The 25,285-nt window shown below is 68.1% G+C and overlaps 1 protein-coding gene across 1 annotated transcript in view; it reads left to right on the top strand.

The window, feature by feature from the left end:
- Positions 1–20,483, top strand: part of PLEC (plectin) — a 42,943-nt gene extending 22,460 nt beyond the window's left edge. The window contains exons 15-35 of the mRNA XM_086466027.1: positions 93–170; positions 290–451; positions 1,112–1,216; positions 1,679–1,774; positions 1,869–1,994; positions 2,516–2,668; positions 2,781–2,935; positions 3,031–3,157; positions 3,258–3,441; positions 3,528–3,685; positions 3,904–4,082; positions 5,151–5,289; positions 5,374–5,730; positions 5,830–5,913; positions 6,094–6,198; positions 6,453–6,551; positions 8,039–11,419; positions 12,204–18,464; positions 18,962–19,153; positions 19,831–19,971; positions 20,299–20,483. Coding sequence (XP_086322153.1) covers positions 93–170; positions 290–451; positions 1,112–1,216; positions 1,679–1,774; positions 1,869–1,994; positions 2,516–2,668; positions 2,781–2,935; positions 3,031–3,157; positions 3,258–3,441; positions 3,528–3,685; positions 3,904–4,082; positions 5,151–5,289; positions 5,374–5,730; positions 5,830–5,913; positions 6,094–6,198; positions 6,453–6,551; positions 8,039–11,419; positions 12,204–18,464; positions 18,962–19,153; positions 19,831–19,971; positions 20,299–20,382 — 12,366 coding nt within the window. The 3' untranslated portion in view covers positions 20,383–20,483. The remainder of the gene's footprint in view (positions 1–92; positions 171–289; positions 452–1,111; positions 1,217–1,678; positions 1,775–1,868; positions 1,995–2,515; positions 2,669–2,780; positions 2,936–3,030; positions 3,158–3,257; positions 3,442–3,527; positions 3,686–3,903; positions 4,083–5,150; positions 5,290–5,373; positions 5,731–5,829; positions 5,914–6,093; positions 6,199–6,452; positions 6,552–8,038; positions 11,420–12,203; positions 18,465–18,961; positions 19,154–19,830; positions 19,972–20,298) is intronic.
- The last annotated feature ends 4,802 nt before the right edge of the window (positions 20,484–25,285 follow it).

Below are 25,285 nucleotides of genomic sequence, written 5' to 3'. Positions count from 1 at the left end.
TGGGGGTCTCTCCCCGGACCCCGCCTTCAGGGTGCTGCGGTCCCCGGGCGGTGGGACGGGAGGTCACCGCGCTCACGGCACGTCTTCCCCAGGCCCAGCTCTCCCCCGGACCCCGCAACGCCTACCGGGAGTGCCTGGGCAAGCTGGACCTGCAGTACGCCAAGCTGCTGGTGAGGGTCCGGGCGAGGGGAGGCGGGGGGGGCAGGACACGGGATGGGGGGGGCAGGAGATGGGGGAGACATGCGGGGAGGGGGGTGCGGCCGGAGCCCATCCCTGCGCCCGTCCCCAGAACTCCTCCAAGTCCCGGCTGCGGCACCTCGAGAGCCTCCACGGCTTCGTCAGCGCCGCCACCAAGGAGCTGATGTGGCTGAATGAGAAGGAGGAGGAGGAGGTGAACTTCGACTGGAGCGACCGCAACCCCAACATGACGGCCAAGAAGGAGAACTACTCGGTACGGAGAGGCACCGGGACGTGCCGCCCTGCCCGCTCCCCGTCCCGGCACACAGCCACCCTGCCCGCTCCCTGTCCCTCTGGCCTAGCGGTGACAGGTTTTTGGAGGTGCCCCCGCACCCTGCGCCAGCAGATGCTCTTTGGCCACCCCGGCCGTGCCGCCGTGCCGTGCCGAGGCTCCAGCTCTTACCTCCTGGTCCTGCCCGCTCTGCCCTTATCTCCTCCTGGTTGCTGCGCCGCCTGACCGGGGGCCGAGTCACTCCTCCCCTGCGCTGTCGCTTGGCTGAAACCACATCCCTGCGCGGCAGCTGAGCCCCCCCAGCCCCTTCGCCCCGCTCCTGCCGCAGCTCCTGCCGCCCTCGCACCCCTCCTGTGCGCCCCAGACTTGGGGAGTCACAGACCCCTGCACCCCCGTCCTGCCCCGCAGCCTCTGAGCACCCCCAGCCCCGTCCCTCAGCCCCCCAGCACCCGTGTCCCCCTCCCTGAGCACCCCCAGCACCCCATCCCATTCCTGAGCACCCCAAGACCCCGTATCCCCTCCCTTTGCCCCTCCCACCCTTGTGTCCCCCTCCCTTTGCCCCCCCCAGCCCCGTCCCTCGTCCTCCCCCCGACCGGGGCTGTCGGGGGCCGGGGGCTCACCCCCGTGCCGGGGCCGTGCCAGGGGCTGATGCGGGAGCTGGAGCTGCGGGAGCGCCGGATCAAGGAGCTGCAGAGCACCGGGGAGCGGCTGCTGCGGGAGGAGCACCCGGGGCGGCAGACCCTGGAGGTGAGGGGGTGCGGGGGGCAGGGCTGGGGGGGCAGTGGGTGCTGCAGGGGGGTTGTGGCAGTTCTAGGGGGGGGCTGTGGCAGGGATGGGGGCATCTGTGGCAGTGCTTGGGGGTTGTGGCAGTGCTGGGGGGCTGTGGCAGTGCAGGGGGGGCTGTGGCAGGGATGGGGGCATCTGTGGCAGTGCTGGGGGGTTGTGGCAGTGCTGGGGGGCTGTGGCAGTGCTGGGGGTCTGTAGCAGTGCTGGGGTGGGCTGTGGCAGTGCAGGGGGGGCTGTGGCAGTGCAGGAGGGTTGTGGCAGTGCTGGGGGGCTGTGGGCATTGCTGTGGGGCGGAGGGCAATGCATGGGGGGGCTGTAGCAGTGCAGGCAGGTGCCTGGGCTGGGTGGGGGCTGGCAGCGGGCAGAAGCGGCAGGGCTGGTGCCGGTGGTGGTGCCAGTGGCGATGACACGTCCCTGTTCCAGGCCTTCCAGGCGGCCCTGCAGACCCAGTGGAGCTGGATGCTCCAGTTGTGCTGCTGCATCGAGGCACACCTGAAGGAGAACGGCGCCTACTTCCAGGTAGGCTGGGTGGGAGGGGGCGTCCCCCCGCGCCCCCGCGGCCGGCCGGGTGCCCACCCTGGCTGACACGCCCCCCCCACACCCCCCCCCCCAGTTCTTTGCCGACGTGAAGGAGGCCGAGGAGTTCCTGAGGAAGACGCAGGAGAACATGAAGAAGAAATACTCGTGTGACCGCAGCATCACGGTCACCCGCCTGGAGGACCTGCTGCAGGACTGCCTGGTGAGCGGCCCCCGGCACGGCCCCCCAGCGCACGAGCCCCACTGCAAACCCGGGGTGACCCCCAGCCCTGCTGCAAACCTGGGGTGACCCCCAGCCCTGCTGGGGCTCCTGGGGTGACCCCTGAATGCATGAGTCCCACTGCAAACCTAGGGTGACCCCCAGCCCTGCCACAGCCCCCAGGGTGACCCCCCTTTATGTGTGCCTGGCTGCAGGGTGCCGGGCTGACACCCCACATGTGCACCCCACTGCAGCCCCTCAGGATGATCCCCCACAAGCGCACCCCGCTGCAGCACCCTGGGGTGCCCCCCCCTGCCCTGCTGCAGTGACGTCCCCCCCCTCCCCAACCCACGTGCAGACCCTGCTGCGGGGGTGACCCCGCTGCAGACTCTCCCTGCAGTGACCCCCCCTGTGCCCCCCACGGACCCTCCCACCCCACGCAGACCCCCGCCCCGCTGCAGGGCTCCCCTCACCCAGCGTGGGGGCCGCCCCCCATCCTCACCCTGACCCCGCTGTGCCCACAGGAGCAGAAGGACCAGCTGGCCGAGTACGGGGGGCAGCTGGCCGGGCTGGCCCGCCGCGCCAAGACCATCGTCCAGCTGAAGCCCCGCAGCCCCGGCACCCCCCTCCAGGGCCGCCCCCCCATCCAGGCCGTCTGCGACTACAAGCAAATGGAGGTGTGAGGGGGCGCGGGGAGCGGGGGGGGGGGGCGCCAGGGTGGGGGACACACGCACGACGGTGACACGTGGGGACCCCCTGGCCCGGGCTGACGGCGCCGTGTCCCCGCAGATCACGGTGCACAAGAACGACGAGTGCGCCCTGCTCAGCAACGCCCAGCCCTACAAGTGGAAGGTGCTGAGCGCCGGCGGCAGCGAGGCCATCGTCCCCTCCGTCTGCTTCCTCGTGCCGCCCCCCAACAAGGAGGCGCTGGACGCCGTGCACAGGTGAGCGCCGGCGGCTCCCCGGCTCCCCGCTCGCCTAGGGGGGGTCCCTGCCGCTCGCCCCCCACCCCGCCCCAGCTCACGCCGCCTCTCCGCAGGCTGGAGGCCGCCCACCAGCACCTCCTGGTGCTCTGGCACCAGCTGCACCTGGACATGAGGAGCCTCCTCTCATGGCAGTACCTGATCCGTGACATCCAGCAAATCCAGTCCTGGTCCCACCTGACGGTGAGTTGTCCCCGCCGTCAGTGCTGCCACGGGGTCCCCCCGGGGGGTCCCGCTCCAGTGCCGGCGGGGGGGCTGACGGCGCCCTTGGCCCCCCCCGCAGTTCCGCACGATGCAGGTGGAGGAGTGCCGGCAGGTCCTGCGCAGCCTGGAGACCCACTACCAGGAGTTCCTGCGGGACAGCCAGGACTCGCAGAGCTTCCAGCCTGACGACCGGCTGCAGGTGGAGCGCGAGTACAACGCCTGCACCGAGAAGTACGAGCTGCTGCTGCGCAGCCAGGAGAAAGGTGAGCCCCCTCCTCCTCCCCGCGCTCCCCGCGGTGTCCCCTTCGTCCCCGGGGAAGGCGCTGACCTGCCCCCCGCGTCCCCGCAGGAGAGCAGGACGAGTCCCTCTGCAAGAACTACATCTCGCAGCTGAAGGACATCCGCCTGCAGCTGGAGGGCTGCGAGAGCCGCACCATCCACAAAATCCGCCTGCCCCTCGACAAGGACCCGGCCAAGGAGTGCGCCCAGCGCATCACCGAGCAGCAGGTACGGGGGTGCGGGGGCGCCGTGCGTGCAGGCGGGCGCCTCGGCGCCCAGAACGGGGCTGGCGTCCGTCCGCCCGTGCCGGGGGGCTGCAGGACCCTCCTCTGCTCTGCTCCCTCGCCGCCGGGGTCGGGGATGGCTGGGGGCCGTGGCTGGTTTGGCACGGTGCGATGTGGGGGCTCGGCCTCAAACTGCAGCGAGGGCCCCTCCTCTCCCCATAGCAAATCCACCTGGAGCTGGAGGGCATCAGGAAGAACCTGGACAAGGTCAGCGAGAAGACGGAGAAGGTGCTGGCCCAGCCGGAGCAGGCCAGCTCGGCCCCCGTCCTGCGCTCCGAGCTGGAGATCACGCTGCAGAAGATGCACCAGGTGTACAGCCTCTCCAGCATCTATCTGGAGAAGTGAGTGCCCGGCCCCCGCGCCGCTCCTCGGTCACCCTGGGCTGGGGAAAACGGCCGCGGCCGCCGGCGTGAGCCTGGTCTGGCCAGGGGTGGGCTGGCGCAGTCTGGAGGACGTTGTGCCGGTGGGTCCTTCCCTTCCCATGAGGCTGGCGCTGCCGCCCGGCACCGGCTGAGCCCGTCTGAGGGACAGAGCGTCCCCTCAGCGAGTTGGGTGGCGATTCGCCGCCGGGAGGAGCGGCAGGGCCAGCAGAAGCTGGAGAGCCAGGCGGGGAGGAACCAGGCGGAGTTTAGCAGGGGCGAGGGTAGGGTCCTGCCCCTGGGGAGGAACAGCCCCACGCACCAGCGCGGGTTGGGGGTCGACCTGCTGGAAGGCAGCTCTGCAGAAGGACCTGGGAGTTTCGGTGGACAACGGGATGGCCACGAGCCAGCCATGGGCCCTTGTGGCCAAGAAGGCCAGCGGCATCCTGGGGTGCATGAAGAAGAGTGTGGTCAGCAGGTTGAGGGAGGTTCTCCTCCCCCTCTGCTCTGCCCCGGTGAGGCCACATCTGGAGTGCTGTGTCCAGTTCTGGGCCTCCCCAGTCCAAGAGGGACAGGGAGCTACTGGAGAGAGTCCAGGAGAGGGCTAGGAAGATGATGAGGGGGCTGGAGCATCTCCTATGATGAAAGGCTGAGAGACCTGGGGCTCTTTAGCCTGGAGAAGGCTGAGAAGGGACCTTACCAACACTTACCAATATCTCAAGAGGGGGTGTCAGGAGGATGGGGCCAGGCTCTTTTCAGCAGTGCCCAGCGACAGGACAAGGGGCAACGGGCACAAACTGGAGCACAGGAAGTTCTGCTTGAACATGAGGAGGAGCTTCTTCCCTCTGAGGGTGGCAGAGCACTGGAACGGGCTGCCCAGGGAGGTTGTGGAGTCTCCTTCTCTGGCGATACTCAAAACCCGCCTGGACGTGTTCCTGTGTGACCTGCTCTAGGCTGACCTGCTTTGGTGGGGGAGTTGAACCAGATGATCTCCAGAGGTCCCTTCCAACCCCTACCCTTCTGTGATGCTGTGATCTCCCCTCTCTGCAGGCTGAAGACCATCAACCTGGTGATCCGCAGCACTCAGGGGGCGGAGGAGCTGGTCAAGAAGTACGAGGACCAGCTGAAGGACGTGCAGACCGTGCCGGCTGACCTCAAGGAGCTGGAGGCCAGCAAGGCCGAGCTGAAGGTAACAGCTGGGGCGGCACTGTGCCGGGGAGCTGGGGGGGTCGGTGAGGGACACCGGGGCTGACCCGTGCTCCGTCTGCCGCAGCGGCTGCGCGCGCAGGCGGAGGGGCACCAGCCCTTCTTCAGCACGCTGGAGACCGACCTGAGCAAGGCCAAGGACGTCAACGAGCGGATGGTCAGGGGCCACAGCGAACGCGACGTGGACCTGGACCGCTACCGGGAGAGGGTCCAGCAGCTGCTGGAGCGCTGGCAGGCCGTCCTCGCCCAGACGGACCTGCGCCAGCGCGAGCTGGACCAGCTGGGCCGGCAGCTGCGGTACTACCGCGAGAGCTGCGACGGGCTGCGCCAGTGGATCCAGGACGCCAAGCAGCGGCAGGAGAAGATCCAGGCGGTGCCCGTCACCGACAGCAAGACTGTGCGGGAGCAGCTGCTGCAGGAGAAGGTAGCGCCAGCGGCGGGGGCGAGCGGGGCCGGCTGGGCCGGTGCTCCCGGCAGACCCTGGCCGCAGGGCACCTGAGCTCACCCCCGCCTGTTTCCCCAGAAACTCCTGGAGGAGTGCGACCGCAACAAGGAGAAGGTGGAGGAGTGCCAGCGCTACGCCAAGCAGTACATCGACGCCATCAAGGTGCGCCCGCCCGCCCGCCCGCCGGCGGCCGTGCCTGCCTGCTCCGGCCTGGCCTCCCCGGGGGTGCCGAGGCAGGCGTGGGGCTGCGGAGGGGCAGCCCGGGGCCAGGCGGCCCCCAAGGGCCGGGGGGGGCTCGCTGGGGATGCCGGCTGGTGCACTGAGGACCCTTCTGCCCGGCAGGATTACGAGCTGCAGCTGGTGAGCTTCAAGGCGCAGGTGGAGCCGATGGCCTCTCCGGCCAAGAAGCCCAAAGTGCAGTCTGCGTCCGACAGCATCATCCAGGAGGTGAGGGGGGCCCCTCTGCGAGGGGGCCGGGGGTGCCCCACAGGTCCCGGCGCCCCTGAGCCCAGGCAGCTCCTTCCCCGGGAGCCGAAGGCCGCAGCGCTTTGCCGAAGGGGTGGGCACGGCGGGGGCTGGCGCGCCGGCTCGCCGCCATCCAGCCCCACCAGCACCGCTGGGGTGCCGGGCAGCAGGATGGGGGGTGCCGCGGGCGTGCTGCCCCCCACCCCGCCGCTGACCCCCGCCGTCGTCTGCCGCAGTACGTGGACCTGCGGACGCGGTACAGCGAGCTGACCACGCTGACGAGCCAGTACATCAAGTTCATCACGGACACGCTGCGGCGGCTGGAGGAGGAGGAGGTAGGGGAGCGGCGGGCGGGCGGGCGCGGAGGGTGGCATGGCTCCGGCTGCATTCTCTCTCTCCTGCCTAACGACGGGGATCACGGCTCGTGGTGGCTGCCGGCCCCCCCATCACTAACGCTGGCCCACGGCCTCTAACCCCGCTCCGATCCGGGCGCCCGGGACCGAAGCTGCTGGCTCTGGGTGCAGCGGGTCTCTGAGCCGAGAGGGCCGGCTCCGGGCTCTGGCGTGACTGGTGGTAGGAGGCACTTCCCAGATACACGTAGCGCAGTCAGCATCTGCCTTCCGCATGAGCGCCGCGCTCGGGCGCCGCGGGACCGGAGCCCTCGGGTGTTCTGTCTTGGTAACCTTTCTAACTCTTGGTTTCTGCCCCTGGAAGTCGAGCTGCTTTGCCACTGCTTTGTCTTGGGGGATGTTTGTGTTGGTGGGGATCTAATGGAGGGTAAAAAACCAGGATGACTCTGGCATCCCTGCACCAGGTACTCACTCTGCGCATGCCCCCCCTCCCCGCGGCACCCCTCCGCCTCACCTCATGGCCGCCAGCAGCCTGTGCGCCCCCGCTGCGCCCCTGCCCGCCGGAGACCCCCTCGCCCCTGCGCTCCTCACCCTCCTCTGCCTCAGCTCCCGGTGGGGAGGCGCGAGGGGACCCGGCCCAACGGCACGGGGGGTCCCGCTCACCCGCGCGTGCTCCTGCCTGCCTCGCTCGCGGTGCATGCGGCACGAGCGCTCTGCAGCACGGCCCTGAGTCGCCACAGCGACACTTCGGCAGACGGCCGGCTGGCCGGGTTGCCTGGAGCGGGCCGGCGGTGGAGGGGATTCGGGCCGGCTTGGGGCAGCACGGGCCGGAGCTTGGATTGCTTTCCACGTCGTCGAGGCTTTCCCGGCAGGGAAAGCTCCGCTGGCACCTCCCTCACGCCCGCTCCCCTCCGTCCCGGTGCTGGCGCTCTGGCTGGGTCTCGCGTTTCCTTGAGGTGTTGGCTTTCTGCGCCGGCCCCTGTCGCACGGGGAGCTCTGGCGAGCACGGGAGGGGGCTCCCTGCTGCGGGGGGGCCGGGGCCGGGCTCTCGCCAGCGGGCAGCAGGGGCACGGTGGTGGCGTGCAGGCTGCTCGCATCCGTCTCCATCGCTTCGGGCTTTGCTCGCGCTCCATCCCTGCTCTGTGGTACGTGGGGCCGCCTCCTGCTTTCCGCGCTGCTGTCTCGGTCCTGTCGCCCGTCTGCCCGTGCTGTGCTGAGCGAGACACAGTGGCCGTGTGTCCCCCCCGTCTGCCATACGTCTTCCTGAAGCTGGCATCACCGCCTCCAGCTTGTGGGGAGGCCCAGGGACCAGAAGCCATTCCATGCGCATCCTCCACCCCTCCGCCCCGGACCGTCCCGTCTCTCGGTGGTGCGTGGTTGTGGCTGGCGCTGGCGCCGTGGCTCGGTCGCATCCCTTGTGATTTCTCTCTCTCTCCCCTCTCTGTTTTCTCTGCACCCTCTTTCCCCTCCAGAAAGCCGCCGAGAAGCTGAAGGAGGAGGAGAGGAAGCGGCTGGCGGAGGTGGAGGCCCAGCTGGAGAAGCAGCGGCAGCTGGCCGAGGCCCATGCCAAAGCCAAGGCGCAGGCAGAGGCGGAGGCGCGGGAGCTGCAGCTCCGCATGCAGGAGGAGGTCACCCGGCGGGAGGTGGTGGCCGTGGACGCCGAGCAGCAGAAGCAGAACATCCAGCAGGAGCTGATGCAGCTGCGGCAGAACTCGGAGCACCAGATCAAGTCCAAGGTCAAGCTGATCGAGGAGGCCGAGTACAACCGCAAGAAGGTGGAGGAGGAGATCCGCCTCATCCGCCTCCAGCTGGAGAGCACCGAGAAGCAGCGAGCGGGCGCCGAGACGGAGCTGCAGGAGCTGCGGGCACGCGCCGAGGATGCCGAGCGGCAGAAGAGGCAGGCGCAGGAGGAGGCTGAGCGCCTGCGCCGGCAGGTGAAGGAGGAGAGCCAGAAGAAGCGGGAGGCGGAGGAGGAGCTGAAGCGCAAGGTGCAGGCGGAGCGGGACGCGGCGCGGGAGAAGCAGAAGGCGGTGGCGGACCTGGAGAAGCTGCGGCTGCAGGCAGAGGAGGCCGAGCGGCGGATGCGGCAGGCGGAGGCTGAGAAGGAGCGGCAGATCCAGGTGGCCCAGGAGGTGGCCCAGCGGAGCGCCGAGGCCGAGCTGCAGAGCAAGCGGCTCTCCTTTGCCGAGAAGACGGCGCAGCTGGAGCTGTCGCTGCAGCAGGAGCACATCGCGGTGGCCCAGCTGCAGGAGGAGGCCGAGCGGCTGAAGAAGCATCAGCTGGAGGCCGAGCGGTCACGGGAGGAGGCCGAGAAGGAGCTGGAACGCTGGCGGCAGAAGGCCAACGAGGCGCTGCGGCTGCGGCTGCAGGCGGAGGAGGTGGCCCACAAGAAGACACTGGCGCAGGAGGAGGCGGAGAAGCAGAAGGAGGACGCGGAGCGGGAGGCCCGCAAGCGCGCCAAGGCGGAGGAGTCGGCCCTGCGGCAGAAGGAGCTGGCGGAGGAGGAGCTGGAGAAGCAGCGGGAGCTGGCGGAGGGCACGGCCCAGCAGAAGCTGGCGGCGGAGCAGGAGCTGATCCGGCTGAAGGCAGAGATGGAGAACGGGGAGCAGCAGCGCCTGCTCCTGGAGGAGGAGCTCTTCCGGCTGAAGACGGAGGTGAGCGAGGCCATCCAGAAGAGGAAGGAGGTGGAGGAGGAGCTGGCCAAGCTGCGGGCCGAGATGGAGGTCCTGCTGGAGAGCAAGGCCAAGACGGAGGAGGAGTCGCGCTCCACCAGCGAGAAGTCCAAGCAGCGGCTGGAGGCCGAGGCCAGCAAGCTGCGGGAGCTGGCCGAGGAGGCCGCCCGTCTGCGGGCCCTCTCTGAGGAGGCCAAGCGGCAGCGGCAGCTGGCGGAGGAGGAGGCCGGCCGGCAGCGGGCCGAGGCCGAGCGGATCTTGAAGGAGAAGCTGGCGGCCATCAACGAGGCCTCGCGACTGAAGGCGGAGGCGGAGATCGCCCTGAAGGAGAAGGAGGCAGAGAATGAGCGGCTGCGGCGGCTGGCGGAGGACGAGGCCTACCAGCGCAAGCTGCTGGAGGAGCAGGCGGCCCAGCACAAGCAGGACATCGAGGAGAAGATCGCCCTGCTGAAGCGCTCCTCGGAGAGCGAGCTGGAGCGGCAGAAGGGCCTGGTGGAGGACACGCTGCGGCAGCGGCGCCAGGTGGAGGAGGAGATCCGCGCCCTGAAGGCCAGCTTCGAGAAGGCCTCGGCGGGCAAGACCGACCTGGAGCGGGAGCTGAGCCGCATCCGCGGGGAGGCGGAGGAGGTGCAGCGCAGCCGGGAGCAGGCCGAGCGGGAGGCCGAGCGGCAGCGGGCGCTGGCGCTGGAGGAGGAGGGCCGCCGGCGGGAGGCCGAGGAGAAGGTGCAGGCCATCCTGGCGGCCGAGGAGGAGGCCGGGCGGCAGCGGCGGCTCGCCCTGGAGGAGGTGGAGCGGCTGAAGGCCATGGTGGAGGAGGCCAGGCGGCAGAAGGAGCTGGCGGAGAAGGAGTCGGAGCGGCAGATCCAGCTGGCGCGGGAGGCGGCGCAGAAGCGGATCGCAGCGGAGGAGAAGGCCCACCTGGCCGCCGTGCAGCAGAAGGAGCAGGAGCTGCTGCAGACGCGGCAGCAGGAGCAGAGCCTCCTGGACCGGTTGCGGGAGGAGGCCGAGCGGGCCCGGCGGGCGGCAGAGGAAGCCGAGTTCGCCCGCAGCAAGGCCGAGCAGGACGCCAGCCTCTCCCGGCAGCGCGTGGAGGAGGCCGAGCGGCTGAAGCAGCGGGCGGAGGAGGAGGCGCAGGCCAAGGCGCAGGCACAGGCGGACGCGGAGAAGCTGCGGAAGGAGGCCGAGCTGGAGGCAGCGAAGCGGGCGCAGGCGGAGCAGGCGGCCCTGCGGCAGAAGCAGCTGGCGGACGCCGAGATGGAGAAGCACAAGAAGTTTGCCGAGCAGACGCTGCGGCAGAAGGCGCAGGTGGAGCAGGAGCTGGCCAAGGTGAAGCTGCAGCTGGATGAGACGGACCACCAGAAAGGCATTCTGGACGAGGAGCTGCAGCGGCTGAAGGAGGAGGTGACGGATGCCGTCCGGCAGAAGGCCCAGGTGGAGGAGGAGCTCCTCAAGGTGCGGGTGCAGATGGAGGAGCTGGCGAAGCTGAAGAGCCGGATCGAGGAGGAGAACAAGGCGTTGATCCTCAAGGACAAGGACAACACGCAGAAGTTCCTGGCGGAGGAGGCCGAGAAGATGAAGCAGGTGGCGGAGGAGGTCGCCCGGCTCAGCGTGGAGGCCCAGGAGGCCGCCCGCTTGCGGAAGGTGGCCGAGGACGACCTGGCGGAGCAGCGGGCGCTGGCGGAGAAGATGCTGAAGGAGAAGATGCAGGCGGTGCAGGAGGCCACGCGGCTGAAGGCCGAGGCAGAGATGCTGCAGAAGCAGAAGGACCTGGCGCAGGAGCACGCCAAGCGGCTGCAGGAGGACAAGGAGCAGATGCAGCAGCGCCTGGCTGAGGAGACTGAGGGCTTCCAGAAAACCCTGGAGGCTGAGCGCCGGCGGCAGCTGGAGATCACAGCTGAAGCCGAGCGCCTCAAGCTGCACGTGGCGGAGATGAGCGTGGCCCAGGCCAAGGCCGAGGAGGAAGCCAAGCGGTTCAAGAAGCAGGCGGAGGAGATCAGCGAAAGGCTGCACGAGACCGAGCTGGCCACGCGGGAGAAGATGACGCTGGTGCACACTCTGGAGATCCAGCGGCACCAGAGCGACGAGGACGCGGAGAAGCTGCGGAAGGCCATCGCCGACCTGGAGCAGGAGAAGGAGAAGCTGAAGCAGGAGGCGGCACTGCTGCAGCAGAAGGCAGAGGAGGTACTGGGCTACGGGTCCCCCTTAGCGGTGGTGGTATGCAGGGAGGCCGTCCCTCGCTCCAGCTGCCCCGCACCGTGTCCTGGGTCAGCTGGCACACCGGTGGCCAGCCAGGCTCTGGGAGCCGCGCTGGCCGGTCCCCAAGGAGCCTCCGGCCCTGGAGCTGCGCCCTGCACCCGGTGGGCGTGGAGCCGGCTCCTGGCATCGCTGGGGAGGCAGAGGCGTCACTGAGCCTCCCGCCCCAGCGTCCAACCCGCCCTGCCATGGGTCCCGGTGAGCAGCTGCTTGCGGGGCAGGACCAGGACCCCCACGTGCGGGTCAAGGGTGTGCACAGAGCCAGCATCGGCTCAGCGAGGCCAACCCCGCAGCGAGGGGTCGGAGCAGGACCGACCACCCCCTGCCCTCTCCTGCTGCCAGCAGCTCCTGCTGCAGAGGGGTGATCCCCACCGCCTGCACCAGCTTTTCGGCCCCCTGGCGCACCCTGCTTTACTCCTCTCCGTAGACGAGAGCTGTCCCCAGCTCCCAGCCCCTGACCCCACAGAAGAACTCGTGCCTTGTCGCTGCTCCTTCCACCCCTGTGTCGTTTGCTGTGGCTCCTTAACCCCAGCTCCGCTCCCCCAACTCTTAACCTCTGTAGCGGAGTGGTTGGGTGACTCTACCCCCCTACCAGCCCTGTGCCACCCCTGTTGCCCATCGTCCCACCCCGGCCCACCCCCGCTGCCCCACCAGTGCTGCCCTCCTGGGCAGACGCTGCCACCTGACCGTGCTGTCCTCTCTCCCACCCCAGATGCAGGTGGCCCAGCAGGCGCAGCTCCGCCAGGAGACCCAGCTCCTCCAGCAGACCTTCCTGACGGAGAAGGATGCCCTGCTGCAGAAGGAGAAGTTCATCGAGGAGGAGAAAACGAAGCTGGAGAAGCTCTTTAAAGACGAGGTGAACAAAGCCCAGAACCTGAAGGCGGAGCAGGAGCGGCAGCAGAAGGAGATGGAGCAGGAGAAGCAGCAGTTGAAAGCCATGCTGGACGAAGCCAAGAAGCACCAGAAGGAAGCGGAAGAAAACGTCCGGCACAAGCAGGAGGAGCTGCAGCAGCTGGAGAGACAGCGGCAGCAGCAGGAGAAACTCCTGGAGGAGGAGAACAAGAAGCTCAGGGAGAGGCTCGAGCAGATGCAGGAAGAGTACAAGGCCGCCCTGGCCCAGACACGAGAGATCATGATCCAGACGGACGACCTGCCCGAGGAGGCCACGGTTACGATGACGCAGCTGCCGGATATCAAAGCTGTGCCCAACGGCAGGGACGCGGTGGATGGCTTAGTGCAGGACGGGGAGCCCGAGTTCGCGTTTGACGGCATCCGTCAGAAAGTGTCTGCGGAGAAGCTGGCCGACGCCGGCATTTTGAGCAAGGAGAGCTTGGACAAGTTGGCGAAGGGCGTTGTGAGTGTTGACGAGCTTTCACAGAGGGAAGACATCAAGAAGTACCTGCAGGGCAAGAGCAGCATCGCTGGTTTGTTAATCAAACCCACCAATCAGAAGATGAGCATCTATGAAGCCATGAAGAAGAAGCTGCTCAGCCCGGGCACCGCGCTGGTCCTCCTGGAAGCGCAGGCTGCCTCTGGCTTCCTCATCGACCCTGTGCGAAACGCAAGGCTCTCGGTGAACGAGGCGGTGAGAGAGGGAGTGATTGGGCCAGAACTGCACAACAAGATGCTGTCTGCTGAACGGGCGGTAACCGGCTACAAGGATCCCTACACGGGTGACAAGATCTCCCTCTTCCAGGCCATGAAGAAGGAGCTCATCGTCAAGGAGCACGGCATCCGCCTGCTCGAGGCCCAGATCGCCACCGGCGGCATCATCGACCCCGTGCACAGCCACCGCCTGCCCGTGGAGGTGGCCTACAAGCGGGGCTACTTCGACCAGGAGATGAACCAGGTCCTCTCCGACCCCACCGATGACACCAAGGGCTTCTTTGACCCCAACACACAGGAGAACCTCACCTACCTGCAGCTCATGGAGCGGTGCGTGACTGACCCGGACACGGGGCTGTGCCTTCTGCCGCTCACTGACCAGGCAGCCAAAGCAAGAGAGCTGGTCTACACCGACAAAGAAGCTAAGGACGTCTTCAAGAAGGCCACGGTGACAGCACCGTTTGGCAAGTTTCAAGGGAAGACAGTGACCATCTGGGAGATCATCAACTCTGAATACTTCACTGAGGACCAAAGGCGGGACCTAATCCAGCAGTACAGGACCGGCAAGATCACGGTGGAGAAGATCATCAAGATCATCATCACGGTTGTGGAGGAAAGCGAGAAAAAGAGCCAAATGTGCTTTGAGGGCCTCCGGGCCCCGGTGCCTGCCGCCGAGCTGCTGGAAAGCAAAATCATCAACAAGGACCTCTACAACCAGCTGCACCAGGGCAAGAAGTCTGTGAAGGATGTGGCGGAGATGGAGTCCGTGCGACCGTACCTGAAGGGCACGGGTGCCATTGCCGGCATCCTGGTGGAGTCAACTGGCCAGAAGCTCACCTTCTATGACGCCCTGAAGAGAAACCTGCTGAAGCAGGAGATTGCCCTGTCCCTGCTGGAAGCGCAGGCTGCCACTGGTTACATCATTGACCCTGTGAGGAACAAGCTGTTCTCCGTTGATGAGGCGGTGAAGGCCGAGGTGGTGGGGCCCGAGTTTCACGAGAAGCTGCTGTCCGCAGAGAAGGCGGTGACTGGCTACAAGGATCCCTACACGGGCCAGACGGTTTCCCTCTTCCAAGCGCTCCAGAAGGGCCTCATCCCCGGCGACACCGGGGTCCGTCTGCTGGACGTCCAGCTCGCCACTGGGGGCATCATCGACCCGGTGAACAGCCACCGGCTCCCGCTCGAGGTCGCCTACAAGCGGGGCTACTTCAGTCCGGAGATGAACGAGGCTCTGTCCGATGCCAAGGCTTTCTATTGTCCCAACACCCAGGAGCACCTCACCTACGCCCAGTTGCAGAAGAACTGCCACCGTGACAAGCAGACTGGCTTCTGCCTGCTGCCCCTGTCGGACAAAGCCATCCAGTCGCAGCAGGAGGAGGTCTACACGGACAGCCAGGCGAAGGAGTGCTTTGACAAGGCGACTGTAGAGGTCCCAGTGGGCAGCATGAAGGGCCAGACGATGACCATCTGGGAGCTGATCCACTCCGAGTACTTTACGGAGGAGCACAGGCGGGAGCTCCTCCGACAGTACAAGACTGGCAAGGTGACCATCGAGAAGATCATCAAGATCGTGATCACCATCATCGAGGAGGCAGAGACCAAAAAGCAGGAGAAGCTGACGTTCAGCGGCCTCCGGGCACCTGTACCTGCCAGCGAGCTGGTGGAGTCCCGCATCATCAGCAAAGCCCAGTACGAGCAGCTGAAGGAAGGCAAGAAATCCGTGAAGGACCTCTCCGAGACCGATGCGGTGAGGAGATTCCTGCACGGCAGCGACTGCATTGCCGGCGTCTACGTGGAAGCGACCAAGGAGAAGCTGAACATCTACGAGGCCATGAAGAGGAACCTGCTGAGGCCCAGCACCGCCGTGGTCCTCCTGGAGGCCCAGGCAGCGACCGGGTTCTTGATCGACCCGGTGAAGAACCGGAAACTCTACGTCAACGAGGCGGTCAAGGCCGGTGTCGTCGGGCCTGAACTGCATGAGAAGCTGCTGTCCGCTGAGAAGGCTGTCACTGGGTACAAGGACCCCTACTCGGGCAACACCATCTCCCTCTTCCAGGCCATGAAGAAAGGACTCATCGTCAAGGAGCACGGCATCCGCCTGCTCGAGGCCCAGATCGCCACCGGCGGCATCATTGACCCCGTCAACAGCCACCGCCTGCCCGTGGAGGTGGCCTACAAGCGGGGCTACCTTGACGAGGAGATGAACCGGACCCTCTCCGACCCCACCGATGACACCAAGGGCTTCTTCGACCCCAACACCCACGAGAACCTCACCTACCTGCAGCTGAAGGAGAAGTGCATCGAGGATCCTGAGACGGGCCTGTACTTGCTGCCGCTGCGGGAGCCCGAGAAGCCTGCGGTTGTGGAGACCACCCAGGTGTACACAGAGGCTGAGACGCGGAAGGTGTTTGAGGAGACGCAGGTGGACATCCCCGTGGGCAGCAGGGCGGGCTCCTCCATGTCGCTGTGGGAGATCATGCACTCGGACCTGCTGCCCGAGGAGCAGCGGAAGCAGCTCATGGAGGAGTTCCAGTCGGGCCGCGTGTCCAAGGAGCGCATGATCATCATCATCATCGAGATCATCGAGAAGACTGAGATCATCAGGCAGCAGAATCTCATGTCCTATGACTACGTCCGGCGCCGCATCACGGCCGAGGACCTCTACGAGGCCAAGATCATCTCTCAAGACATCTACAACCTGCTGAAGCAAGGCTCCAAAACCTTCCGGGAGCTCCTGGACGTGGAGGCGATCTGGAAGTACCTCTACGGGTCGGGCTGCGTGGCTGGCATCTACATCCCCTCTTCCAAGCAGAAGCTCAGCATCTACCAGGCGCTGAAGAAGGGGCTTATCAACTCCGAAGTGGCCCGCTCCCTCCTGGAGGCCCAGGCTGCCACCGGTTTCATGATCGACCCCACGAAGAATGAGATGCTGACCGTTGACGAAGCGGTCAGGAAAGGCGTGGTGGGGCCCGAGATCCACGACCGGCTCCTGTCTGCAGAGAGGGCCGTGACCGGTTACAGAGACCCGTACAGCGAACAGAAGATTTCCATCTTCCAGGCCATGAAGAAAGACCTCATTCCCAGCGAAGAGGCCCTCAAGCTCCTGGATGCCCAGATCGCCACCGGTGGCATCATCGACCCGCACCTGGGCTTCCATCTGCCCCTGGAGGTGGCCTACCAGCGGGGCTTCATCAACAAGGACACGTACGACATGCTGTCCGAGCCCAGCGAGGTGCGAAGCTATGTGGACCCGTCCACAGAGGAGAAGCTCAGCTACACGCAGCTGCTGAAGCGGTGCCGGAAGGACGAGAACAGCGGGCTCCTCCTGCTCCCGCTCTGCGACACGAGGAAGCTCACCTTCCGGGGGCTGCGGAAGCAGATCACCGTGGAGGAGCTGGTCCGTTCGCAGGTGATGGACGAAGCCACTGCGCAGCGCCTGCAGGAGGGCCTCACCTCCATCGAGGAGGTCTCCAAGAACCTGAAGAAGTTCCTGGAGGGCACCAGCTGCATCGCTGGCGTCTTCGTGGACTCGACGAAGGAGCGGCTGTCCGTGTACCAGGCCATGAAGAAGGGTATCATCAGGCCAGGCACCGCGTTCGAGCTGCTGGAGGCGCAGGCAGCCACGGGGTACGTGATTGACCCCATCAAGGGCCTCAAGCTGACGGTGGAGGAAGCTGTGCGGATGGGCATCGTGGGCCCTGAGTTCAAGGACAAGCTGCTTTCCGCTGAGAGGGCGGTCACCGGCTACCGCGATCCCTACTCCGGAAAGCTCATCTCCCTCTTCCAGGCCATGAAGAAGGGTCTGATCCTGAAGGACCACGGGATCCGCTTGCTCGAGGCCCAGATCGCCACGGGAGGCATCATCGATCCCGAGGAGAGCCACCGCCTCCCCGTGGAAATTGCCTACAAGAGGGGCCTCTTCGACGAGGAGATGAACGAGATCCTGTTGGATCCCAGCGATGACACCAAGGGCTTCTTTGACCCCAACACAGAGGAGAACCTCACCTACCTGCAGCTCATGGAGCGGTGCATCACCGACTCGGAGACCGGCCTCTGCCTCCTGCCCCTGAAGGAGAAGAAGCGGGAGAGGAAGACCTCCTCCAAGTCCTCCGTCCGCAAGCGCAGGGTGGTGATCGTCGACCCGGAGACAGGCAAGGAGATGTCCGTGTACGAAGCCTACCGCAAGGGCCTCATCGACCACCAGACCTACCTGGAGCTGTCGGAGCAGGAGTGCGAGTGGGAGGAGATCACCACCTCCTCCTCCGACGGCGTGGTGAAGTCGATGATCATCGACAGGCGCTCGGGGCGCCAGTACGACATCGACGACGCCATCGGCAAGGGCCTGATCGACCAGTCGGCCCTGGACCAGTACCGCTCGGGCACCCTCTCCATCACTGAGTTTGCGGACATGCTCTCCGGCAACATGAGTGGCTTCCGGTCGCGGTCGTCCTCCGTGGGATCGTCCTCCTCCTACACCGTCAGCCCGGCCCCGACGCGAACGCAGATCTCCATGTGGAGCGACCCGACCGAGGAGACGGGGCCGGTGGCCGGCATCCTGGACACGGACACGCTGGAGAAGGTGTCCATCACGGAGGCGATGCGCCGCAACCTCGTGGACAACATCACGGGGCAGAGGCTGCTGGAAGCCCAGGCCTGCACTGGGGGCATCATCGACCCCAACACCGGGGATAAATGCTCCGTCGCCGACGCGGTCAACAAGGGCCTGGTCGACAAAATCATGGTGGACCGCATCAACCTGGCACAGAAGGCCTTCTACGGCTTCGAGGACCCGCGGACCAAGACGAAGATGTCGGCGGCCCAGGCCCTGAAGAAGGGCTGGCTGTACTACGAGGCCGGGCAGCGCTTCCTGGAGGTGCAGTACCTGACAGGGGGCCTGATCGAGCCCGACGTCGAGGGCCGCGTCTCCTTGGACGAGGCGCTGCAGAAGGGCACCATCGACACGCGCACGGCCCAGAAGCTGCGGGACGTGAACACCTACTCCAAGTATCTCACCTGCCCCAAAACCAAGCTCAAGATTTCCTACAAGGACGCGATGGACCGCAGCATGATCGAGGACGGGACCGGCCTGCGGCTGCTGGAGGCCTCCTCCCAGTCCAGCAAGGGCTACTACAGCCCCTACAACGTCAGCAGCGCCGGCTCCACTTCCGGCTCGCGGTCGGGCTCCCGGACTGGGTCCCGGTCGGGCTCCCGGCGAGGCAGCTTCGACGCCACCGGCTCCGGCTTCTCCATGACCTTCTCTTCCTCCTCCTACTCTTCCTCAAGCTTCGGGCGCAGATACACGGCGGGTCCCCAGAGCGCCGTGGAGGCGGCCGCCCTTGCCCTCTGGAGCCGGAGCTGCGGGCGGGAGGTGGGCGGGGAGCACCCCAGGCTGCCCGGGCCCCCGCTCCACGTGGCCTGAACCCCGCCGGCCCCTGCCCGAGGAACCCGCCGCCTCGCCCGCTCCGCATGTGGCAACGCTGCTGGCTGATCACTAGCGTTTTGGTTTTTTAATCCTTAAACTCCGTTCTTCTTCCAAAGCAGTGCCTAAAGTTTAACCAAAAAGACTAGACTAATATATTAATATATGCGATTGTTCTGACAGTATTTGTATATTAAGAGATGAGAGAGAAAACACACTACCCTCGCCGACCTGCCGCCCCGGAGCCTGCTGCCGCTCCTGCCCTCTGCCGAGCCCGTCCCGCCTGGACCCGGCGAGGCAGAGCCGGGAAACAGGAAAACAGTTCTGTCTTTTCCATCTGACCACTCAGCGACTCTTTTGTAATGAACCCTGCCGGCTTCACCCCCGCACCCTGAAGGAGGAGATCACCCTGTCCCCGCGGCGCACCGCAGCCGGCTTGCCGGCAGGACGGAGGAGGGCATCGCGGGCTCCCCGCCGCTTGGCACCGGACAGCCAGACGCTCCGCACCGGCCCCAGAGCCCTCGCCTGGACCCCTTCCACCCGCCCTCAGCACGGCGAGGAGGGGGCTCCGCGCCCCGGCTCCCGAGCTGCCCCGGCTCCCTGGCTCGGCCTCCCAGCACATCCCCGCCACCCCGACCGTAAGTGCGCGCTGGCGCTGCCCCGGTGCTTCCGTGCCGCGCGGAGGGACCTGCCTCCGCCCCGCTGCTTCGCCCGCCGAGGGGCTTCGCCTGCCGAGGGGCTTCGCTGCGTGTCCGCTGCCGCCGCCTCCGCCAGCCCGCCCGCCCGGCCGCCGCGCTTGGCTCTCCCGGCCCCGCGTGGCTCGCGTCGCCGCAGCCGGCGGCCGTGCCGGCAGCTGCCTGCCCGCCTGCCCGTCTGTCTGTCTGTCTGTCTGTCCGTGTATCTGGGAAGTGCTCTGCACAAGGTTGATTTCGATTTCTTAACACTGATGTGGCTTCATGAATTGACAGGCGTCCGCCAGAGCCCGCGCCCGAGCTCGGCACAGCCCGCGCTGCCAAAGCCAGCCCGGCGCCGCGCGCGGCTCCTGCGCCCAGACCCCAGCCGCTGCCCGGCCGTGCGCACCCCCTGCCTCACCACGGGGGTTCTCCGGACCCTCTCGAGGGGCCGTGGAGGCCACGGGACCCTCCGAGCGCAGGGTGGGTCGTGGGACGCCGCAGCAGCCCGGCGTGCTCTCTGGTTAGAAAAAAGGCGGATTTCTGTAAAACCGGCCTCCTCTGGGCCGCCTCGTGGTAACTCCTTCCCTCCTGGCGTTCCGCGCCCCCCTTGCCCCCGCAGTAACGCGCTCTCTCTCTGGCAGACGTCTTTTTCCAGTCCCGCCAAAGAAGTCCCCTTGCCGCTGGGCGAGTTCCTCAGCTGGGTCTCCGACGTCCGCAAGTCGTGGATGGGCTCGAGGGGAGCCCGGGACGCGGCGCCTCCCCGGCCGCGCTCACCGGCACAGGTAACGCCGACCTTTCCGCTCTCTCTCTCTTCGGAGCCGTCCTGCGGCTCGCCGGGCCGGGGCTGGGGCTTTAGTGGGGCGCTGCGTTCTCCAGGCGGCGACACCGAGGTGACCGGGGTGGGGGGGGATCGTTTCCCTCCAAGCACAGTTTGGGGGGCGGTTGCCCACGGCGAAGGCTTGGCAGCCGCGGCTGTGCCGGACGGGCAGCGCCGGGGCGAGCAGGCTGGCGCGGGGCGGGCGCGTGGCGCTGCCGGCTGGGCTCGATGGCTTCATCTCATGGACCAGTCCCCCTGTCTCATCCCATCTCTTCTGTTCGCTTTGTTTTAGTGTGGCTGGATGTCCATCCCAACTCCCCTCACCGCTGCCACGGAGCCCGTGCCCCCGCCCTGGGGCGAGTGGGACCGCACTTGAGGACACTGGGACGTGCTCCCTCTCTCCCTGTCCACTCACCAGAGTCCCCGGGCAGAGACCGGGCACCGGCACTGCCCGGGTGCGGGGGCTGCCCCGCGGCACCGGAGCCCCCCTGGCCGGCAGCGGGGTGCCCCGGCCCTCCCGCTGCCCCTGCCCCCTGGCAGCACGCAGCCCCCGTCCCCCTGCCACGCTCGGGGGCCCAGAAGCAATAAGTGACGCGGCGGCGGGGCCCCCCCGGCCCCCCGAGAGGCACCCGTGCGGTCGCCTGGCCCTCCCCTCGCCCCCTGCCAGCGTGCCCGCGGCGCACCCCCTCCTCCCCAGGGCCGGCCTGCCGGCACGGCGCCACAGCTCACCGGGGGATCTCCGCAGCACCTCTCCTCCTCCCCGCCTGCTCTCATCTGCCACCTGTAAATCGAGTTCATGTTATTCCTCCGCATTCGTCGCTGTTATTACTCTCATTATCCAGTTTTGCTTTTGCATGACATGCTGGTGTGGGCGACTGTACCGAAGCCCAGCCCGGGCCGGGGCCCTGCGCTCCCCCGATTTCCCGATCATTTCTCATCAGGGCAGCCGGGGCTGATCAATAATCCAAAAGCATCTCTTTTTTTTGAGGGGCAAAACACTAAAACCTGACTTGTATATACCACGAAGTGTTTGTAAAACATGCAGTATGGACCCATGGCTCTCCCCAGCGAGGTCAGTAAAAGAGATCCTATGAAACCAGCCGGCAGCTCCGCGTGGTCTGTTCGCCCTCGCAGCTCCCCGCCAGCGGCCGTGCCCCGGCCTCGCCGTGGGCCGCACGGGTCGTGGTGGAGCGTGCCGGGGTGCTCCGCGGAGGTCTGACCAGCTCCTGGCACCAGTGCTGTGCCAGGCTCGTGTACAGCCGTGCCCGCGCATCCCCACAGCACCCGGTGCCGGGGGGTTGTCCCCAGAGCTGCCCAGCTGTCCCGGTGAGTGTGGGTGCAACGCGGCCGGGGTGTCTCCTGCGCCAGGAGGCCGCAGCCCCGTCTCAGCGGGTCCCTGGCTTTGGGGACGGGGAGCAGCAGTGAGCCGGCGCGGCCGGTGGTGCGGAGGCTTCTGAGGCCGCGTCCTTGGCACGGGTGGGGCTCCGGGCAGGGCAGTGCCCACGGTCCCCCAGGGCGCTCGTGCCCTGTGCCGATGTGTGCTGCTGCCGGGCCGGGGCTGTGCCCGCCGGTGCCTTGGCCTCTGCCCGGAGCGGGTGCCATGGGTGCCCCCTTAGCCTGGCAGTGCCGGAGCCATCGTGGCTGGGACGGCAGTGGTCGGGGAGCCCTTGTCGGGGGGGACATGGGCGAGCCAGTCGTGGTGGGACCGCAGCGTTCGTTCGGGCAAACCTGGGGGACGTCGGCGCAGCCGTGGAGGTTCCCTCGCGCTGCCTTGGGCGGCTCCTGGAGTCTTTCCAGCCCGTGAGCCGGGTGCCACTGCTCTCCCATCCTGCGGCAGGGCCGGGAGCACCGGAGACGGACCCGTGCGAGGTCCCGGGGCCGGTGGGGTCTGCCCGGGAGCAGCGGGACGGGGACGGGGTCACCCGAGTGTGTCGGCCCCCAGGTGGGGAGCGCGAGGCCAGCGGGGCCAGATGGCAGCAGCCGGGGAGCCCGTTAATTGCATCAGGCACCTGCAATTAGCAGCGCATCCCTCCACGCCGGCCTGCAGCCGGCTGCGCCGGGACGTGGCCGTTGGATGCAGCCAGGCTGGGGGGACTGTCGGGGGAAGCATCCCCTGTGCCAGGGGCGGTCACGGGCTGCTAGGCCCGTGGGGGGCTCAGGGAGGGCAGCAGGGGCTGCTCCGGGAGGAGGGCACGGGCAGCCCAGGGCTGTGCCCCACCGCGCTGCCCCTCGGATATTCCCTGCTCCCACCGCACCTTCCTGGTCCCCCCTCGAGGCCGGGCGCCTCTCACAAACCCCATGAGACCACCGAGAGCCCTCTGCGTCCAGGGTGAAGCCCCCTGGCCCAGCCCTGGTGTGCCACGGCCGAGCCGGGCTGTGCCAGGCACCCCGTGCCCCACGGTTTCTCACGTCCTGAGCGTGCGGGTGCTCGCCTGTCACTGCGCGAGCGGCGGCACCGCTGCCTGCGCCGCCCCATCCTGCTGCAGCCGCTGTCTCTGGCTGCGATCCGGCGCGTGGGACCCGTGGCTGCCGTCCCAAGCGGGGCTCGGCCCCGCTGGCCCACACCAGCTGCCATCTCCATGCGCCCACCGCCCCGGGCACTGCCGGCTCTGGGAACTCTCCATGCAGCTTTGCCCAGTGGCCACAAAGCCGGGCCGGCCTCTCCCCCGCCTCCCGCCCTCGCCGGGATGCCAAACCCTTCGTTAGGGAGACAAGGTGCCCAGCTCTGCTCCCTCCACGCGTGCAGGGACCCCAAGACCCCCCAGCCCTGGGGCACGGAGCCCGGTCGCCGCAGGTGGGTCCCTGCCTCGCCCCAGCGAAATCCCGACACATGCCGGCCAAGGGCAGCACCGCCTCGTGGTGACGTGCCCGCCATTGAGCAGCACGGCGCAGTCCGTGCCAGGGACTGGTGTCGGCTGGGCTGGCACATCCACCCCTGTCCTTGCTGCCGGTCCCGGGGGTGCGAGCGGGGCAGCGGTGCTGCTCACCGCAGGGCTGCAGCCGGTGCTGGTGCGTCGCCCGTCCCACCGGGCACGGGCAGCTCCGCAGGCCAGGGTGCCCGCAGCAGGGATGGCGGTGGTGCCGAGCAGCCTCGGGACACTCCAAGCCGTGCAGCCACTGGTGTGGCTGTGCGGGCTCCGAGCTGGTGGCACAGCCAGGGCCCCGGGAGGCCTCCGACGGCTCGGGCAGCCGGTGGCAGTGGGAGGCGCAGCCGGAGGTGACCTTGGGGACGTCTGCCATGGACAGCGGTTCCTGGGCTGGCAGAGCTCGGGCTGGTGCCTCACCCCGCAGCGCGGTGATCGCCAGCAAGGGGAGGGCTCGTAGGGCTGGGAACATGTTACCTGCACCGCCGCGGCAGTTACCTGCACCGCACCTTCTGGTGCTGGCGCGGAAGCAAAGGAGGTTTCTGCCGGGAGGACGCGGGTCCCAGTGGGAGCTGGTGGGGGGAGGCAGGGTTTGGAGGCTGCTCCTCCTGCATGGGGTGGCTTTGGCCCCGCTGGCCCCATTTGGCACCTGTGCCGTAGCTGGGCCTCCCCAGGGCGCCTCGGCTCAGCTCCACCGGCGTCCACGATGCCATTGCTCTCGTCTCTTGTCTGAGGCGCCGTTGCTCCGGGGGCTGGCTCCGCCATCCAGGGTGCCCGAGGGCGCGCAGGGTGCCCCGAGGCTGATTCGGGTTCAACTCATGATGCTGGGAAATCCCCAAAACTGGGGTGATCCTCTCCCGCCTCCCGCCGCATCCTGCCTGCCCGGGCCCTGCTGCCTCCCCCGGACACTGGGGCAGAGGGGCCTGATCCTGGAGCGCGTGGGGCTGGGGAAATGGGGTGGTGGCGGGGACAGTGGTGGTATGAGGCAGGCGAGTGGCCGGGCTGGGAAGCGCTGTGGGTCAGTTGGCCGCGGCTCGGTTTGGGCTCAGCTGGTGCCGGACCGTGCACTCTGCAGGAATCGCCGCGCCGAGCGGTGCTTGTCCCAGCAGAGGAGACCGAGACGAGCAGAGCCAAAAGCCGCAGGTACCGGTGATGGCGGGCGAAGGCTGCGAGGCTGGAGCGAAGGACGGAGGTCGGGGGTCCCGGCCAGGGGTGCTCTGCCCTGGCTGCTGAGGATGGGCCGGCGGCTGCCCCTCTGCGGAGAGGCCAGTCCCTGGGGGGACACACGGCGACACCCCGAGCCGCCAGCGCTGGTGTGCCGGGGGGTCTGGCGGAGCCTCGTCCTGCTGCCCCTCTGCCAGGCCCCGACGCCCCGTCCCCTGCTCTCCTTGCAGGCGCCCTGTCCTGCGGACGACGTCGGTCTCTCCGGAGGGAACGTGGAGGGGTCGCCGCCGGACGGGGAGGAGGAGGAGAGGTACGGGGGTGCGGGCGCCGCGTCGGGGCCGGGCTCCGCATGCGTGTGCGTGGGCATCCGCGCCACGACGGGGGAGGGGGGAATCCCGCAGCGCCCCGGGGGTCTGGCTCAGCCGCCGGGACCGGGTGGGCGCGGGGCAACTGCCCGGGCGAGAAACGTCCCCCCGGGGCCAGCAGGGACGGGGCCGGGCGCTGCCACCGGCGCTGGGGGCGGGCACGGGGGGGACACGGGCTGGGTTCATCCCGCCGACGGCGCGGACCCGGGCAGAGGTACCGGCAGCCCCGGGATGGCCGCCCTTGCCGCGGCGTCTCCTGCCAAGGGGCACACGGGGACGGCTCGGGGGGACGGGCTCACCCCTCTCCCACCCCGGAGCAGCCCAGGGGGGCAGAGGCGCCCCTTGGCAGAGGCGCGGGCAGGGCAGGCGGCAGAGGCGGGGGCGCGGCGCGGTGCCGGGCAGGGGGCTGCGGTGGCCGTGCGGGACTCCCCCCGCAGCCCGGCGTGTCCCGGCGTGTCCCCGCAGCCCGGCGCGTCCCGCTCTCTCCCCAGAGCGCGGCAGCGGAGGCCGGCGGTGCCGGAGCAGCTGGCGGCCCTGCGGCGCTGGCTGGACGCGGTGGAGAAGGGGCTGCCCGCCCCGCCGGAGCCCGGCGCTGCGCTGCAGGTAACGGGCTCGCCCCGGGAACGCGGCGGCCGGCGGAACCGCCCCGAGCCCGGCGGGACCGGCCCGCGGCTCCGCCGAGGCCAGTGAGGTCTCGGTCCCCGACAGGGAGGACGGTGCCCGCCGGCCGGCCGGGGGGGGGGGTGCCATGCTCCCGGTTCCTGCTCCCCGGCACCCCCGGCACCGCTGCCTCCGAGCCCCGCTGCCCGCGGGGCCGCCTTCTGCTCCGGGGTCGGCTCTGTCCCGCGGCCCGGGCGCCTGTGCAGCCATGCAAAGGGTGTGCAAG

The sequence above is a fragment of the Leptosomus discolor genome, chromosome 5 (genome assembly GCF_034619465.1).
Source record: "Leptosomus discolor isolate bLepDis1 chromosome 5, bLepDis1.hap2, whole genome shotgun sequence".
In the NCBI taxonomy this organism is placed as follows: Eukaryota; Metazoa; Chordata; class Aves; order Leptosomiformes; family Leptosomidae; genus Leptosomus; species Leptosomus discolor.
The sequence above is the reverse complement of the archived record's forward strand: the minus strand, read 5'-3'. Positions and strand labels throughout refer to the sequence as shown.